The 16446-nt window shown below is 41.2% G+C and overlaps 2 protein-coding genes across 2 annotated transcripts in view; one reads left to right on the forward strand and one right to left on the reverse strand.

The window, feature by feature from the left end:
* The window catches only part of PNISR (PNN interacting serine and arginine rich protein), a 25601-nt gene extending 15002 nt beyond the window's left edge, over window positions 1–10599 (reverse strand). Inside the window, exon 1 of the mRNA XM_056488024.1 lies at window positions 10510–10599. The gene's annotated coding sequence lies outside the window, so the exon portion shown is untranslated. The remainder of the gene's footprint in view (window positions 1–10509) is intronic.
* LOC130250841 (collagen alpha-1(I) chain-like) lies at window positions 8769–16366 on the forward strand. The gene is made up of 3 exons (XM_056486954.1): window positions 8769–8795; window positions 9969–10913; window positions 14131–16366. The coding sequence occupies exons 1-2, from the start codon at window positions 8769–8771 to the stop codon at window positions 10689–10691; spliced, it is 750 nt and encodes a 249-aa protein (XP_056342929.1). The 3' UTR covers window positions 10692–10913; window positions 14131–16366.
* The last annotated feature ends 80 nt before the right edge of the window (window positions 16367–16446 follow it).

Raw genomic sequence — 16446 nt, forward strand, 5'->3', positions numbered from 1 at the left:
TAATAAGTGAAGACACTGCCCTTTCTTTTGTCTCTTTCTTTTCACATTTTTATCTGTACCTAGGAAATTAACTTTTTTTACACCAGTTGAGTGAACTGGTGGCTACTAATGCAACATTTTAGCTGACCTCTTAAACTAACTCTCCAGATATTCACAGACACATATTTAATACACTACGTATCAGAAAGTAACTGCAAATACTATTTTCATCCTAAAGTAAGAAAAAGGTAAGTAAATGTTTCTTCCTTCCCTCAGTTCATCTTTCCATCCAGAATAAAAATTCTTTCAGATGTCAAAATAAACTTATTTACATCTTAGAAGTTATAAGAATTGGGATTCAAGACCACCACTGCACTGCACAGCCTCATGGTGCTGCTCCCTTTGTTCCTAGCTGTTAAATCCCACTATCAATAATAAACATGGATTTCACTAATTCTGGTAGCACTTTTTTACCTCAATACATAGTATGTTGCAACAAGTTTGTGGAATTACACTAAAACTCAGCAAAAGGTTTCAATTTTTTCACTAATAGTTTATAAGGCAGCTTTGCATACCAATTTCTCTTATTAACGTGTAACAATATTAAGACCACTTCTACAAATGCAACTAAATTGGAACACAGCTTTTACATGTAGGATTAGATTTGTTTTTACTGGACTCTATCTCTGTCCTAAAATCTTCAATATTCGAGATTTTTTTTAACATGTTAACACAATTAACAGTTAACACAATTATTTATCTATTTCTCAACTGAAATGAACACTTAGTATTCTGGCTTTTTTTTTTCCTTTACTCTCAGGCCTTGATCCTCACTATGGACAACCTAAAGCACTCGTTTAGATCATTAACAAGGTCCAAGGCAACAAATGCCTCCACATCTGAGTAGAACCTGCCCTCAAGACAATAACTGCCTTATTATTTTACAAGGTATTCCAATGAATCTTGTGGGAAAGATATATTACCTTGCAGCCTGTAAACTGGAATCTGAAATAGTGACCAAGGGATAAAGCAGACAGGCAGTGACCTCAGACAGCAGCAGCATTCACTCACCTGCTGGCTGCCCTGTCAGCAAGTTATTATGCCCTAGGACACGGAGGCCAAGTCCACACTCGTAGAGGAAGCGGTGCTGAAGGACCCCAGCATCTCCCCATTAGAGAACAGCACTGACCCAGCCACCTCTCTCCGGCTGCTTCCAAGCACGTCTCAGGTGTCAGCATGGAGCTGGGACCCACAGGCAGCTAGGACACGTCCAGTCTAGTTCGGAAGGTCAGAGCTTTCACTCAGTGCCAGCTGGCCGCAGGGCCAGAATAAAAAGCACAGCTGGGTTTTAGCAGTTAGCATACATAGCTGCTTATCCACTGCTCTGCAACATAATATGGCCCAGTCTTCAACTTGCCCTAGAGAGATTATTTCACCTTACTACTGCTATTCTAGGGTGAGAAGTGGGGAAGTGCAAAGCAATAGGTCAAGGCATGGAGCTGGTTTCTATTTTGATGCACAACATTATGACAAGACAGCAACAACAGCGTAAAACCCTGAAGAATTTCAATGTTTGATTAATTCAATTTATGCCGCTCAGAGAAAACTATTTTAAAATCACTGCTATTTGAAACAGCTGTTTTTTAGTTTGTGAACTGTATCTGAAAGCTTTTAATTCTGTATTGCATTTGTACTACAGTTTTCCTGAAGAAATGTTGAATTTCAAAGGTTGGCAACTATAAAATATGCTGGCTTTCAAGTACACAGACTTATTACCAAATTCAGTGTAAAAACATTATTTATTAATCAGAAATAAGTACTAAACACTTAAGCAATGACATCACTTTTTATACACAACTGTACGTGCAGAAGCTCTTTTTCAAATGTGAGGTGAAAACTGTCCAAAACTACTTTTTGTTTCAACTTATCTTCCTTATTGAGCAATGTTTGTTTTACAGAAACAGGAATTAGGTATAGAAGGAATAAAATTTGCACCTTAAAATGTTTACAGCAGTAATCTTAACATATACAGGCTAAAAGAGAAGGTCACATGTATTCAAAATTTTCAGTATTGAAGACTAAAAATGTGGCTCAGAGACATTGAACAGAAGAGGTTAGTTCTAGGGCCTCTCTCTATATGATCTAGAACAGCAGGACAGTCTTTCTGGGAAAGAGACTCCCCTGCTTTTTAGTTTTCCACTTATTTTCCTGCATTTTCTTCAAGTTTCCACCAACTGGTACAAGGTAAACATGGAAAAGGTATTTAATTTTTTTTTTTCAGCTACTACAGGGAGGCTATAGGCATTTAAAGATGGTTCATTGCCTTCAAAAACTGTTTTTCTAAGCACTACACTGTCTAATGGTTTCATCTGCTTTTAAGTTTCAGAGGCAAAACTCCCCCTGGTTTTAGTTCTTCATTTGCAGTTGTCATGTTCTAAAGGGTAACTAAAACTAGCACTAATGCTATTTGATGTTACTCTTTTTTACATAGAGGCAATGTAACTTTGTATTCTGGTTGTGAAACTTTACTGTAGGGATTTTCAACAGAATCTCAGGTTTGTCCTGTCAGACATCACTGATCATCCTTCAAATATTATCCTTCCTAGTGATGATATTTTAAAGGTGTAAAAAAAACCCCAAAAAACCCCCAGATCAACTCAAGTTATACAGTAATGAACAACTCAGATGAGAGAGTTATCAAAACAACCCTTTTGAACCTGAGTCCATAAACAGAAAAGGGCACAAACTACTTCACAAAGAACTCACAAAACACAGTGGAGAAACTGTAGCCTATTCACAGTAATTTTAAAATTACTGCAAGGGATTCACCTCCAATACCAAGGCAGGGGAGGAGGAAATAAACTCAAAATCAACAAACAATGCCTCTAACCCACCAAAGCAGTAACTTAAAGGCTTGAAACAACTGGAACCTCTTCCACTAATGGATGTGACAAGACACAACCTGAGACATGAGTAGTAATTAATAATGGAGAAAAGAGTCTCAAAGTCCTCTCCCACTAACTAAAATCTGCACTGACAAAACCAACTTGGATGATGCCCCACAAATAAAAACAAGTTTTTATTTCTTACAAGTTCCCAAATCAGCATCACTTGAAAGAAACAGGCTTCACCTAATACAATGGACAGCTCTATTTCCCACCCCCAACAGTGATCTAAGGCTAAGTACCCAGCAGAGCATCCAAACCACAGTGAAACAAGCTTTACTTTCTACTAAAGCTGGAGGGGAGGGAGATGAATACTGGCTAAAAATTAATTCAGGTCAAATGTTAGCAAGACACTTAGTAACAGAAGGGTACCTCAACTGAGCAGTCATGGAGACATACTGGTTCTGACATCACTAGTGCACACAACAGGTTTGAAAAGCAACAAGTTCAAAGAATGCATCCATTCTGTAGGCACCTACTTAAAAGGAAAATGCAGATACTACCACTTCTTTATAATGATGGGTTAAGGTTCTTTTACTAAGCTGTTCTACCCTCCAATTCAATTGGACCTAGCCTTTTCTCCTTTCCTTCTCTCTCTCTAGCACACACACAAATAAACAAAAGAACATTTATTGGTGCTTCAAGAGCTGTTCCCTGATGTCAGATCACAGAACAGGAACGTGAATCTATTAAAAATCTGTTTACCAATGAAGAAACAGAAGCCAATTCAGGATTCTTTTTGTTTTATACAGAAGCACAATCACATGAGCAAAACACCCCATCAATTCACATTTATTTTCAGTTACATGTACTTAACAGATTATGGATAGTTCACATGATATCTCAAAATCTTGCTGAAGTGCTTAAGAGCAAACATGTTCTAAAGTATGTTCTTTCACATGTTGGGCTTTTTTCTTTTTAAATTAAATTTCTATTCAAAGGCTGGACCAGAATCTGCTGAAGTTTTATTGAAGCAAATTACTGGTATGAGAATATGCCACCCTTGATAGGACTGCTGGTGAGGGCTTCCCTGCTGATGATAAAAGCAACATAGATAGGACTTACCTCAATCACCATCAACCTCTGAGAGCTAACAGCACTCAGAAACATTTAAATGTGGTGTCAAACTCTCTACCACTGTATTTAAACTAACTTGTTTGGGTAAAGACAAAGAACACATTTTTAAAGGCACCTTTCCACTCCCCTCCTTGATTGTAACATGCATCTCAACTACAAATAACACCTCAATGTTAATCTGCTCTTTTAGAAAAAAAAGTCATCTCCTTCAACCTATTTGTTAGCATAATAAGGTATTTTCCAACACAGTTGTATGATGTGTCCAGACACACCACATACTGAAAGACACACATTTAGAAGGTACTTACCAGTAAACAGTCTTGAGTGATAATTCACAAGCTCACCTTTAACTCTGGGAGACTCCCCCCACCACTTCCCACAAAACACAGCTATCTTGAAGCAAATTATGCATTTCCACACCAACAAGAATATACCCTGTCAAGGGGAGCGTGGTTTCCTGAGAATTCACCAATGGCAGTGCTTAGTGATGGCCCTTGATGTCAAAGATGGGGCCATCTTTTAGACAAGGCCACCAACAGAACTTGAGCACTAACAGGCTCACTCAGGCTCCTTGGACAGCCCTACCTCAGCAGTTTCATAGTGTGAACTCATAAAATCTGTTATCAGCTCAACAGCACTTATGCAGAGCTAACTGAGCTCTGACCTCTCAGAAGTGGACAAGAGCAGTCTTAGGGAGCAAGGCTCAGCTCAGGAAATATCAAAGGACAAAAGCCTGCTTGTCATCCTGGAGATACTATCTTCCTTAAATGCCTTATGACACTGGCTACAGCAGAACTGAAAAATATCGAGAAACTTCCCCTGGAAAGACAAGCAAGGTCTGCCCTTAAACAAGATTTAATACAGGTAATGGATAAACTGAATTGCTCCAATTTATGCAGCTACTCCAGGACAAGAAGCATGGAGACCTAGGAAGTTAGCTCAGCTCCAGTCCTGATGAGGGCACCTTGCACACACTTTCTTGCTCCTTTTAAGTAACTCTCATCACTCTAACAATCTGCTTCTTCCCAATATAAAAGTTACACGCCATCCTCACAATGCAGAACACCTTACAGCTCAACAGCTTCTGCAACAGATACAGAGATTCTGAATGGTTTGCCAGGAAATTCATGAAACTGTAGTATCTTAGAAATGAGAAAAAAAAAATCTTTGGAATATGAAATCAAGTATTTTTTAGAAGCTAGACTATCTAAACTCCAAGAAATCAGGAGACAGACTAGGAGTCAAGCTGTCACTAGGAGAGTGGCACACACCTTGTGCTATGTCATGAGCTGAAGAGATCAAGGTTAAGAATTCCTACAGCAGACGTAACTATCATTGGACCTGATCTTCAGGGCACAATCTGGTGGTGTGGTTTATTTAACCCTGTAGACAGGCAGATTAGATTCTGAAAGTTCCAGACTGTAGATTCTGGAACCTACAAAGCCCACAACCAATAATCAAGAGCTTTCTGATACTGAGGGGAGGCTGTTGCATCACCTTTGTAATGATGCTACTCATCATTCCTGAAGAGCAGGTCAATATGTGACACAAGATAGCCTGACAAGTTTTACTTGCAAACTGAACTCTTAACATTGCTGCAGGAGGTTTTCTGGTGACTAAAGATCTTGTCTTGCAGGCACTCTAAACAGGCATTGCATTTAGTAAAGAAATATCCATCATCTAAATAAACAAGGAAGCTGAAAGAGCAGGCCATCATGCATACATGGAGAACCCCCACACAGCTAGTCTTTGTAAACCCCAGGGTTTCAAACTCTCTTTTGCACAGGCCAGGTATTTTGGCAAAAAACAAAACAAAACAACCAAAAAAAGCTAGAAAAATGGTACACATCCTCTAACATAATCTGACAGTGCAGCCATGACTGACTATATTTAGGTCTACATAGTTGAAGGGAAAGATCCCAAAAGGTAGGAATTCTGGTTTGTAACAAACTGCAATTACTGGTTTTGAAACAAATCATTATTAAACAGTCAGTGTCATTAGCTAGGTAATCTTTTGGTGTGAGTTTAAGATAATACAAGCAGCAAAGGCACATTAGTCTTTGATGCTCTTTGTAGAACCTGAGCTACAGAAGTTATCCATGTCACATCTTGAGAAGGATCCCAAAAGCATCATATAGCTTTTGGGCAGAGCTTCTTTATCTCATATAGATTTAGGCTCTGAAGATGAATCTAAAGGAAAATGGAGATGCTTCAGGAGCAGAGTTCCTTGAAATCAATAACCTGATTTCTTGATCTTTCATGTGGGTATTATTCTAATGTAAGGCTTTTGCCTTTCATTCAAGGTAGCTATATTGGCTCTGTGAAGTTTTAGCACAGTGACTGAAAGCTCATTATGAGTTTCCATGATGAATTTTGTGGAACTGTTCCCTTGCAAGTAGGACAGATCTAATCCTACATTCACCACGACAGGATCAAAGCAGTTAGTAGAAAGACAAGACTAAAGCAAATACCTCCAAGAGTTCAAGCTGACAAGTGTTGCTGGAGAGCAGATTCCCCCTCCCTTTCCTCCCACTATGCTATTGCTTCAACAGGGCCGTGGTAGAAAAGACATCACCGATGAGGCTGGAAGGACTAGTGGATAAATACTCTACAGATACAACACCAACAGTTCACACAGCACTCCCAAGGAATTAGAAAGAGCAGCTCATCCATGGTATTATCAATATCCAACCAAGCTGGAATCCAAAGTCAATAATGGACACACGTTGTACAAACTCCAAAGATGTCTATTTCACAGTACTCCAAACTGGAAGGAAATGTAAACTTCCATGACTGTGTCACTGGAACAAAAGATACTTTTCCATAATAATTTGTACATAAGAGGTGCAACTGAAGAGAATTGCAAATGAAAAATAGTTTTGCATACCCAAAGGAGCCCCCCTACCAAGAAGAAAAATTTAATGCAGAAAGAGTGTCACAAGAATTATCATCAACTGGTGGTCTTAGCATAGGAGACCCAGGTAATTCAGAACAATTCTGCAGTTAAAAAGACATGGGAGTCTGGAAAAGTGCTGTATCCTATGCACCCACATAGGAATGAACCCTGCAAGTTACTCCAGAGTGTCTGCAGACACATTCACTCAGAGTCAGAACGAATACATACCATCACTCAGACAAAAACATACCAGTTTAGATTTTACTTGGGAGAATTAATATTTACCACTGTATTACACTCAGCCATTGATTAGAAAATTAAATATCTATGGTGTGATTTAAGTCTGCAATAAATCAGAAAAAGTTAAAGTCACTGTCTTGACTGCTAATCTTTTTCACTCATTACACTTTCACTTGCCCGAACCACGCAGGGCACCACCCTAAGTTCCTGGTATTTAATGCCCAGATACTATGCATCTTTTCTCCTCTTGAGAACCAGAAGCTATACCCATGTGCTTGCTGCAATCTGTTAGCATGATGTAAAGTCAAAAAACTTCCAGCTCACTTATAGTTGTGTATCACTGAAAATTTTTTACTATCAGAACTGTTCTTTCTCAGACTGAAGAACAGAGGCTTTTCAAATGCGTAACCAAGATCCAAAATAAAAAACTAGAAAAAGAACTGATGAAAACAGCTTGTTCAGTATCCATGAAGTTTTCCAGAACCTGGTTCACACATCAGTACATCTGACTAATATTTACAATGCAAAAAAGATGAAGCAGCATGAACAAAGTTTAAATTTTAAAAAAACCTAAAAGAAAAAAAAAATTACTGCAAAATCTTCAGGGAGTCACTCCAGCAGTACAGCTTCCAAGGTCTGTCATTTCAAACTTAAATTCACATATTCACTGAGCTGAACACAATTCTTTTTTAAAAGAGCAAAAGTACCAGATAATGGTATCCAGGTACCATTTAGTTTTTATTTTTGTATTTCTAAGACATAAAGACAAACATATGATTTGATTATCATGAAGTACCAAAACCACTGCTAGAACTTTCACTACCACAGAAATACTGTCATAACTTGGGTAGTTTAAGTCAAAACTCTACTAAGTTTGGGGGCAGGGAAAAAAGTCCAATGTGATTATTTTTTTCGTGTATCATTCCACTGAAAGCCCTGAGGCAGGATTTTCAATTACCCCTGTAACACAGCTTTTTTTAATGAAGTGAATGGCCCATCTGCAGCTTCCTCTATAATGAACCAATGAACATGCTCTGCACGAAAATTAATAGCATCTAACTAAATAAAAAACTACTCCTCACTAGTCATGAGCAGATACTACCCTCAATGATAAATACAGTTACCACCTAATAAGGCACCAGCTAGTGATGAAAGTAAGAACACTTTAATAACACCTACCCAAAATATTATTTGTCACCAAAAGCAGACTTAGAATCACCACACATCTCAGTCATGAAAAGAAGTGAGACTGGACACTCCTGTTCCCATTGTATCTTTGTATAATCCTGCACCTAAATAAAAATCAAACATGGTTATGACTCCACTCTACCACTACAGCTTATAAGGTGAGTAAACCACTAAAAAATTGTAGAACTGTGCTAAATTTGTGGACTCTTAAGCCCTACAACACCTCTGAACCCCAAAGTATGGAAAGCATTCTTATCAGAGCAGGAGTTTGTATGTCATATGGGACAAAGATAGTACAAGTCTTGTAATAGTGTAACAGTGGAGATGACACAAGGTTTGCTGCTGCACCAAACAAATTAAAACCAGGAGCTTGTCTGTCAGCAATCCTAGCAACTTGTCCCCAGACAAAGCTAAGACTTTCAGTTCCCCTCTGTTCTGAAGCCATGGGAGTTGCAGCATCTGTCATTCCCGTAAGAGTCATCTTTAGTGCAGCTGGACTCCAAAAAGAGGTTCCTTACTCCTACCAACAGTACAGGTCTTCGGCTGGGCTGCACTGGTATTTGTAACCCTGTCTTTGGAAAATGATGCTAGAATACTGTCTGCTACTAGACATGCTTTATGCTTTGAAGACCACCATTCCCCCTCTTTGAAAAGTGGCTGACTCTGCTTTAAAACAAAGCCTTTAGGGCAACCCTTGTTTCCTGTATCCCACACCTTCCAACAGATTGTTTGCTAGAAAACATTTACAGGTGTAACTATAAGAGAAGAAATTAACAACAACCAAGGCGACTGAACACTCTGCATAATCATTTGTTATAGACACTTAGTAAATTTCAGCTGGGGGGAGCACATCACAGAATTATCCAATGGTTTGGGTTGGAAGGGACCTTTGAAGACCATCTAGTCCAACATCTTGCATAAAATGATGCTGCTAGAAGTTTGGTCCAACCTGATCTTGGACATTTCCAATCGTGCAACTTCTCTGGGAAACCCGTTCCACTGTTTCCCATCCTTATCATAAAAAGCTTCTTCTTTATGCTCAGTCTAAATCTATATTTCAGTTTAACTGCTGTCCCTCACCCAGAGCCCTGGTAACAAGTCTTTTACATACGAGAAAACACTGTTCATACTCTTTAGGTACTGAAAGGCTGCAATAAGGTCTCCCTGGAGCCTTCTCTTTCCCAGGCTGAACAATCCCAGCTCTCTTTGCCTGCCTTCACAGTGTAAGAGCTCCAGCCCTCGGACCACTTTTGTGTCTCCACCCTTAACTGTTAAAGCCTAGCACATTCCATTAAAATTCACTTCAACAACTTTGTGGATTGCCTAATGAAGTACGGAGAACCTGCAGGGAGGGGTAAGTGCTGGAAGCACTTCAAACCCATCATCTGTTTGAGGAGCCATTTAAAAATACCCTGCCTCTGCCAAGCTACTAGTCCAGGTACCTTACAAATGCTGCTGTGTGAATTTCAGTTCTCTGGAGCCCTCCAGTGGAACCAACTCATAGGAGCGGCCACGAAACGCATGAAACAGCACGAATATCCCACAAATACATTTCATCCGCAGGAGCCAGGCTGCTGACACAGCCGACTCCCAAACCCCGGTGCACATGTTGCTTCCCTAACTAGGTTACCGGCTAAACCAAGCGGACACCGTGCGCCGCGGAAGGGCGGGCGCTGCTCCCCGGCAGCGGCGGCTCCCGCACGGCCGGCCCGGCGCGCGCTCCGGCATCCCGGGACCGCCGGCCCGCGAGGTCGCGCGCTCGGCACCGGCCTCTCCCGGCGCCGCCGGGGCAGCGGCAGCGGCGCGTGCGGCCCCGGGACATGCGCAGTGCCGGCCGCGGGCCCGGCCCCACCGGGACCCCGCCGGGGGGGCGGCGCAGCCCGGGGGGTCCCGGGGGTCCCCGCCAGCCCCCCCGCGCCCTCGCCGCGCATGCGCGGATAGCCGCCCTCCCCCCCGGACGGGCGGCGGGGGAGGGCGAGCGGCTCTCGGCTCGTCCCTTCTCGTCCTGGCCGCCGGTTTCCGCTGGCGGTGCCGCCGGTTCCTCACGCCCGGCGAGCAGCTGCCGCCGCCACCGCGGCGCGCGGCGCCCTCCCGGTTCGGCTGGGAGCGAAGGGGAAGACCGGGTCAGCGACACCCGCCGGCCCCCCGGGAGCGCCGGCGAGCGCAGCCCGCCCCGCTACTTACGCGCTCCCCCGCCTCCCGCCGCCGGTGCCGCCGCTCCGCGGCCGCGCTGCCCCCGCTATCACTTCTCGTCTTCACGGACAAGACAATATGGCGCCCGCTGCCGCTCACCCGGAAGTGAAAGGCGTCACGGCGCTGACCCTCGCCTGGTGTACACGGGCGCCTGCCGCCGCCATCTTTGCTGAGGGCGGCCGGGCGGCGCTTCCCGTTTCCCTCGGCCCGGCCGGGAGCTCCGAGGCCGCGCTGCCGCCATCTTTACTGCGGGCAGCCCGCCGGTGCCGCCGCGGCGGGAGAGGGGGCCGGGCTCGCTCCGCCCGGGAGCGGTGGGAGTCCAGCGGGATTCGCCTTCCCGCCTGCGCTAGTGCGAGCAGCCCCGTGGCAGGCTCATCAGCTCTGTGGCTCCACAGGTAACTTACAGTCAGAGCGTGATCCGTGTTTCCAGTACGGGGTCGACATGAAGTAGTTTATAAAGCTGCATGAAGAAGTTTGTAAAGCTGGTAGCTACGCGTGTAGGTGGTGTAAGTACGTAAGTGGGCCGGCTCTGGGCAATGGCCCTACACTGAAATACATAATAACTTCTGTGGTGCACAGCCACAGAGTGTGAGTGTTCAAAGTCAGGCCAGTGTATGGCTACCAGGAGTGTTCGCGAAGCGGGAATATTCTCCAAGTAGTTTATTCTGGATATCCAAATTAAGTTCAGTGACTTCTACCTTTAATTTTTTTTTTTTTTTTTTTTTAAGGTATGTTAAAAAAACCACCTGCAGTAAACAGCTCTTGTATCGACACGGGATGATTCTGTAGGCAGGCAGTGAGTAATTCCATTCGTTTGCGTGGAGCAGAGGTTTCCATTAGCTGGCACATTACTTACCGCTGGGATCACTGCCTTCCCTTCCTTCAGCATCATGGATGTAATTGCCTAACACATCCGCAGTCTCTCTGATCATTGCATAAAGTGATATTAATACCCACACAGAGTAACAAAGTTAACCCTTATAAATCTATAGAAAATTGAAGGTTCCAAGACACTTTTGTAATGATTTCAGTATAAGATTTGTCAGTGCCACTTAGGCTACATGTTAGTGGGGTGAATCACTCTAGATTTTCCCCTTTTTGTGTCACATGAAATGGCAGGATTTCCGTGAGAATGCTTTCCATGGACAGAAGTATTGGGGAAGTTTTAAGTCTGTCCAGTGTTGACTCACAGCTGGAACTCTGGAATGATGCTTATGGAAGGAGAAACTTCCAGCTGCTACTGAAACTGGGCATGTGAGTGAGTCCCACTCTTGGTCCTGGTCTTATCACAGAACTACAGAACTCAGTTCTTACAAAGGGACCAAGCTTTATGCCCTTTGCCACAGAGGGTAAGGCAGGGAAAACAAGTGGTGCATGGTGCACCTTAAGTCTCCAAGGATATAGATTCATCTCTGGGAGCTCTTCCACAGACAGTGATGATGTGAAGCAAGGCAAAAGCAAAAATACATTAACTCATGCACAACATACAGCTTATATTTAAGTAACACCGTTTTCCAAATTCTGGATGTTTTATTTATACATTTTTCTAACAATATATAACAGATGAAAAGACAAAATGAACAGATGACAAATGCAGCCATTCTCTCAGGAACTTGTTAAAGCACCTTGGGTAGAGTGGAAAACTGATCAGACTTGTGTTTGTTTTTTTAAATACAGTCTGTATGTAAGACCCTGTTAACTTAGTAATATTTGGAATTAGAAATCTACAAATGAAATGTACCATGTATCAGCACTGTAGTCAAATTCTCAAAATACTATTTGTTATTTAAATACCTGCAGAAAAGACTCAGACTATTAGTTCAAATAGATGAAAAAAGGAAATTAATGAAAATTAGATGAAATTTTAACATGCTTGGTTTATTGCTCACAAGTATGTTGAACTTAGCAACAAGATTTTTGATTACTTGGATTGTCTTTTGTGTAAATGCAACCACACATGAACATATCAGGGATTATCTCCATGTATAAATGACAGTAAAATCAGAACTCAGCTTGGTCGAATGGCTAAATAGGGAATGGTGGCCATTGACATGGTGGTTTCACTACAGAATACACTAAAATTATTTCCAGGCTACACAGCACAAAAGCAAAAAAGCCCTAAACTAGCAAAGCAATGAGGTGATTGCTAGGAAGTCATAAACCCACTCTTTTAAAAGCAGTACTGCACCTTTACATTTTGTACTAGAAAAATAGTGGAAGCTGCAATAAATGTAAGAAACATTCTTGAGACTTAAAAGTTAGTTTTTTCTACTGCTATCAACGAAGATGAAAGTCTTTGTAATTTCATATTAATGGAACGTTCACCAAGTAGTTTTGAAGTGATTGCAATGCATTGCAGTTGTTTTATTATAACATATAAATTCACTTAGACTTCTTATGCAATGTTGTGCAAAGTGTTTTGACTTGCACAGACATCCATCTGAAAATATGTTTTATAATCTCATTTACCAAAAATAGATTATGAATCATTTTGAATAATCACTTTTCCACCATTTCTGCCATTTGTTTATATACCAACAGGAGACGGACAATAGCTAGAACAGCTGGCAAGCTTGGTAAATAGACACAGAAGCAGCAATAATCTGTTCTAAAATAAACAGACAGAAATGGTTCTACCAAAGAATAGTGGCTTTTCTTTCACGTAGATATATAAATCTTTGTACAAATGCATAAATGTGTACAGGGTACAGCAAAAGAGAGTCCAGATATTGAAAACTAAGGAATATAAAATATTTGTTTTATCAGGGCTGCTGTAAAGTTGCTTTCTGAAGTGTGCTACCACTTTTTAATGAAAGTTAAACTTGTTACTTTTTGTTAAGAGTGGTATTTAAATGCTTTCTTTGTTCCCATCTAATTTGTTTCCATTTTAATACATCTTAGAGTTTCTACTAAAGAAATTACTCCTTTCTTAGTTTGTTACCAGTATGTTCAAATAAGATTTTTATAAAGGGTTGAGAACATAGATGCATTAATTTCATGTCCCTTTATGATTCAGTTTGTGTTAGTATAAAAAAGAAGCGTACAGAGAAGCAAATGGTGAAGTTAAGACATTTCTGTCTTTTAATGAATTTATAAACCACTCTCACCTGCTACCACTTGAAATCCACAGGCAAGAGCACTTCATTGATCCACACAGAGGGTGCAGATGGGAAAGGGGAGGAAGGTTTGGCAGACTGCATGGATTTAATTTTCTAAACAAAGGCAGTTACAGTGTGTACATTTTGGGCGGCAAAGTTCAGGGTTTGTTTTTCCTTCACCTCTATTTGTAGCTATCTCTTAGGAGAGCAGACTAATGCAAACATGATGTCAGTACACATATTGTAGACAGGTTAGTATAATAAATCTCCCCATCACTTTTTGCCACTTTTGGTGTAAATAACATATAAATCCAAAGATAACAGAGCTCTTTCTTATCATCTGTACTAACTCCTTAGCTGATGCAGAATTCTTTGTTGATGCCTCTGTTCTGGGGAAACATGTAGGGAGTTCCAGTTGTCCCATATACATAAATCAGGTATTTCCCATAGGTGAGGTTTACTTACTGAAGAGTGAGGAACTATTGAAACTGAATCCTTTGCAATTGTTTTACAGGCACTGTCTTGTGACTGTCCAGCAGAGAGCTGCTCAGGAGTCACAGCTTTTCTCAGGGGTCAGTATTGCAGCCTGTAGGCAGAACCAGTGTGGTGCTGGGGACCGACCAGACTGCAGCTACAGTAGCTCTTCCTGAGCTTTGCAGGCTCACAGAATAAGTGATGAGATTGAGAACCACTATATTATGCTCAAGGATCAATGAAAGCAAAGACGTTGACACAGAGGCTTACGGAGACCCCAAAAACATAAAGAACAAATGGGGCTGATGAAGAAAGCAATGGTGTCCTTGTGAGAAGGGTGGGATGAAGAGAAAGCCATTTGGAAGCTATGCTACATGAAGACCCAGGCTACTGCACTTTTTCAGGGTGGGAGACTACAAAAGTATGGTGAAGCTCTGTAAAAAATACATGCTGTAGGCCTGAAGAGATTATTGTTTGGTAACATAAGCCCTTCACTTAAACTTGTATGTTCTGAAAACATATAGCTTTCCAATAGTGTGTACACGTCTGGCAGTTGCAGGAAAGTGCCAGTTCCTTGACTCTAGAATCATATTTAACATTCTAGCACCTATAGGATTGTTTTCCCAGAATGCTCTGAGCTTCTTTTTCAATTCCTCATAAATAATTTTAAGAAGTCTTCAGTATATGCATTTATGTAGTTTCTTTATAGCCAACCTTTACACAAAAAAACTTAGGTCTGTGTAAAGGACACTGTGACTTGCATCTAAAATTGTGTGTGACATCTTGCACTGGTCATCAGTTTTCTCATTCTGAAGGCATAGCTTCACCTATTGCCTTCATATTTAGAGAATGTTCCTTCTCATATTTTCATACCTGTTCCTGACTCAAGGCTTACAGAGTTCCTGCCAACAGAGTTTTGTATTTCAATTCAGAACGCCTCATCCAAGAGCAACAGTGATGGTCATCTTGAATAAAGGCATTGGCTCTTTTTCATGGCATTTTCTTTCTGTGTTGTATAAAATACCTGTAAATACAAGTAAATGTTCCCTGCCTGTTAATGAGAAAATAATCCTGCCAGCATCTCTTATGGCATTCTAGGCAGTTATGTCCACTTGGGAAAATTTCAGCAAACAGTTTGCAAACTACAGTTAAAAAGAAACAAAGACCTCCTCATTCCTGAAAATAGCATTAGAAGTAAGAAGTAACAGGTTAAGAGCCTCATTCTGTTTCTCTCCTAGTTGCCCAGCCTAGGGAAGTCATTCTAGGCTAAAAAGGTAGATTAATACAGGTACTTAAATTCAGTGGTTTTATGGAAGTCAGCAAAAGGAGTCAGGTGTCAGCTACTTTGCTTGAGGATGGAGGATTCACTCCATGTGTTCCTCCTAGCAAGACTGTGTCACAAAAGTGACACTTAGTTGCCATTTGCTACAACTCTTGCCTGCGGCTTATTCTGAGTTTTGATCAGCTATATAGAAAGAGGAAAAAGGTGTGTAGGTGGATGAAGGGTATGGGAAGATAAGGAGCTAAAAGAGAATTAAGGTATTTTAACCAACTCTTGTTTAAATATTATCTTTCTTAGTGTAGACTTAAGTTAAGATGTTGTTAGCTGGAATATAGATGGCTAAAACTGGTTGCTTGGTTTCTTTCAGTTTTACTACTTTTGGGTAGATTGAAACACTTAATTTTAATTTGTAGAAGGAAAAAACCATGGTTTTGGCCAAAACACATAGCATAGTTTTGATCTAAACAGAGTTGTTTTCCTTTTGAAAATAAAATCCTGCACAACCAGAGCCTCACTCCATTATGACTATCAGTTGTATGGCCTAACAATCCTTAGTGCCTGCACAAGAATGTGCAAGTCAAGATACACCTCAGCAGTTTGAGCAAATGCAATTCTAGCAGGCTGTGCCATTTTCTTATGCAAAAGAGGGAATGCAAGTGGGATGAATCTCTGAAACAGAAGTAAAGAATAGGAGAGACAGGCAGGTAGGTATGACAACATGTGGTACAGGGAGTAATAGGGACAGCATGTTTTTTCATTAAAAAACATTACCATAAATGGAAACAGTAAGCATGTATTAACATTTTTTCTCTACCAAAGAGCAAGTCATACAGGATGGGACTGTTACATAAGTAATTTGTATTTTAAGTAACTGCTTATTATATAAATTAATTACCACGTAACTTCAAGTAGTCATCAGGTCTTGACCTTAGAATGTATCTGTTTCCATCTCTGGGATGGAAATGAGAAATTACCAAAGGAAGTGACACCTCAAAACAGGGCAGTCAAACAGTCTACAGAAACCAGTTCTGCCACTAGGACACCTGCTGTCCCCCACTGCTGACAAAAGGAAGT

The sequence above is a fragment of the Oenanthe melanoleuca genome, chromosome 3 (assembly GCF_029582105.1).
Source record: "Oenanthe melanoleuca isolate GR-GAL-2019-014 chromosome 3, OMel1.0, whole genome shotgun sequence".
Classification (NCBI taxonomy): domain Eukaryota; kingdom Metazoa; phylum Chordata; class Aves; order Passeriformes; family Muscicapidae; genus Oenanthe; species Oenanthe melanoleuca.

Excerpts from the sequence above, each read along its gene's own strand:
- LOC130250841 (XM_056486954.1), top strand. The coding sequence starts at position 8,769 with ATGGGAGTTGCAGCATCTGTCATTCCC. Across the intron at positions 8,796-9,968 it reads TTGCAGCATCTGTCATTCCC|CGGACACCGTGCGCCGCGGA; the intron begins GTAAGAGTCATC and ends GGCTAAACCAAG.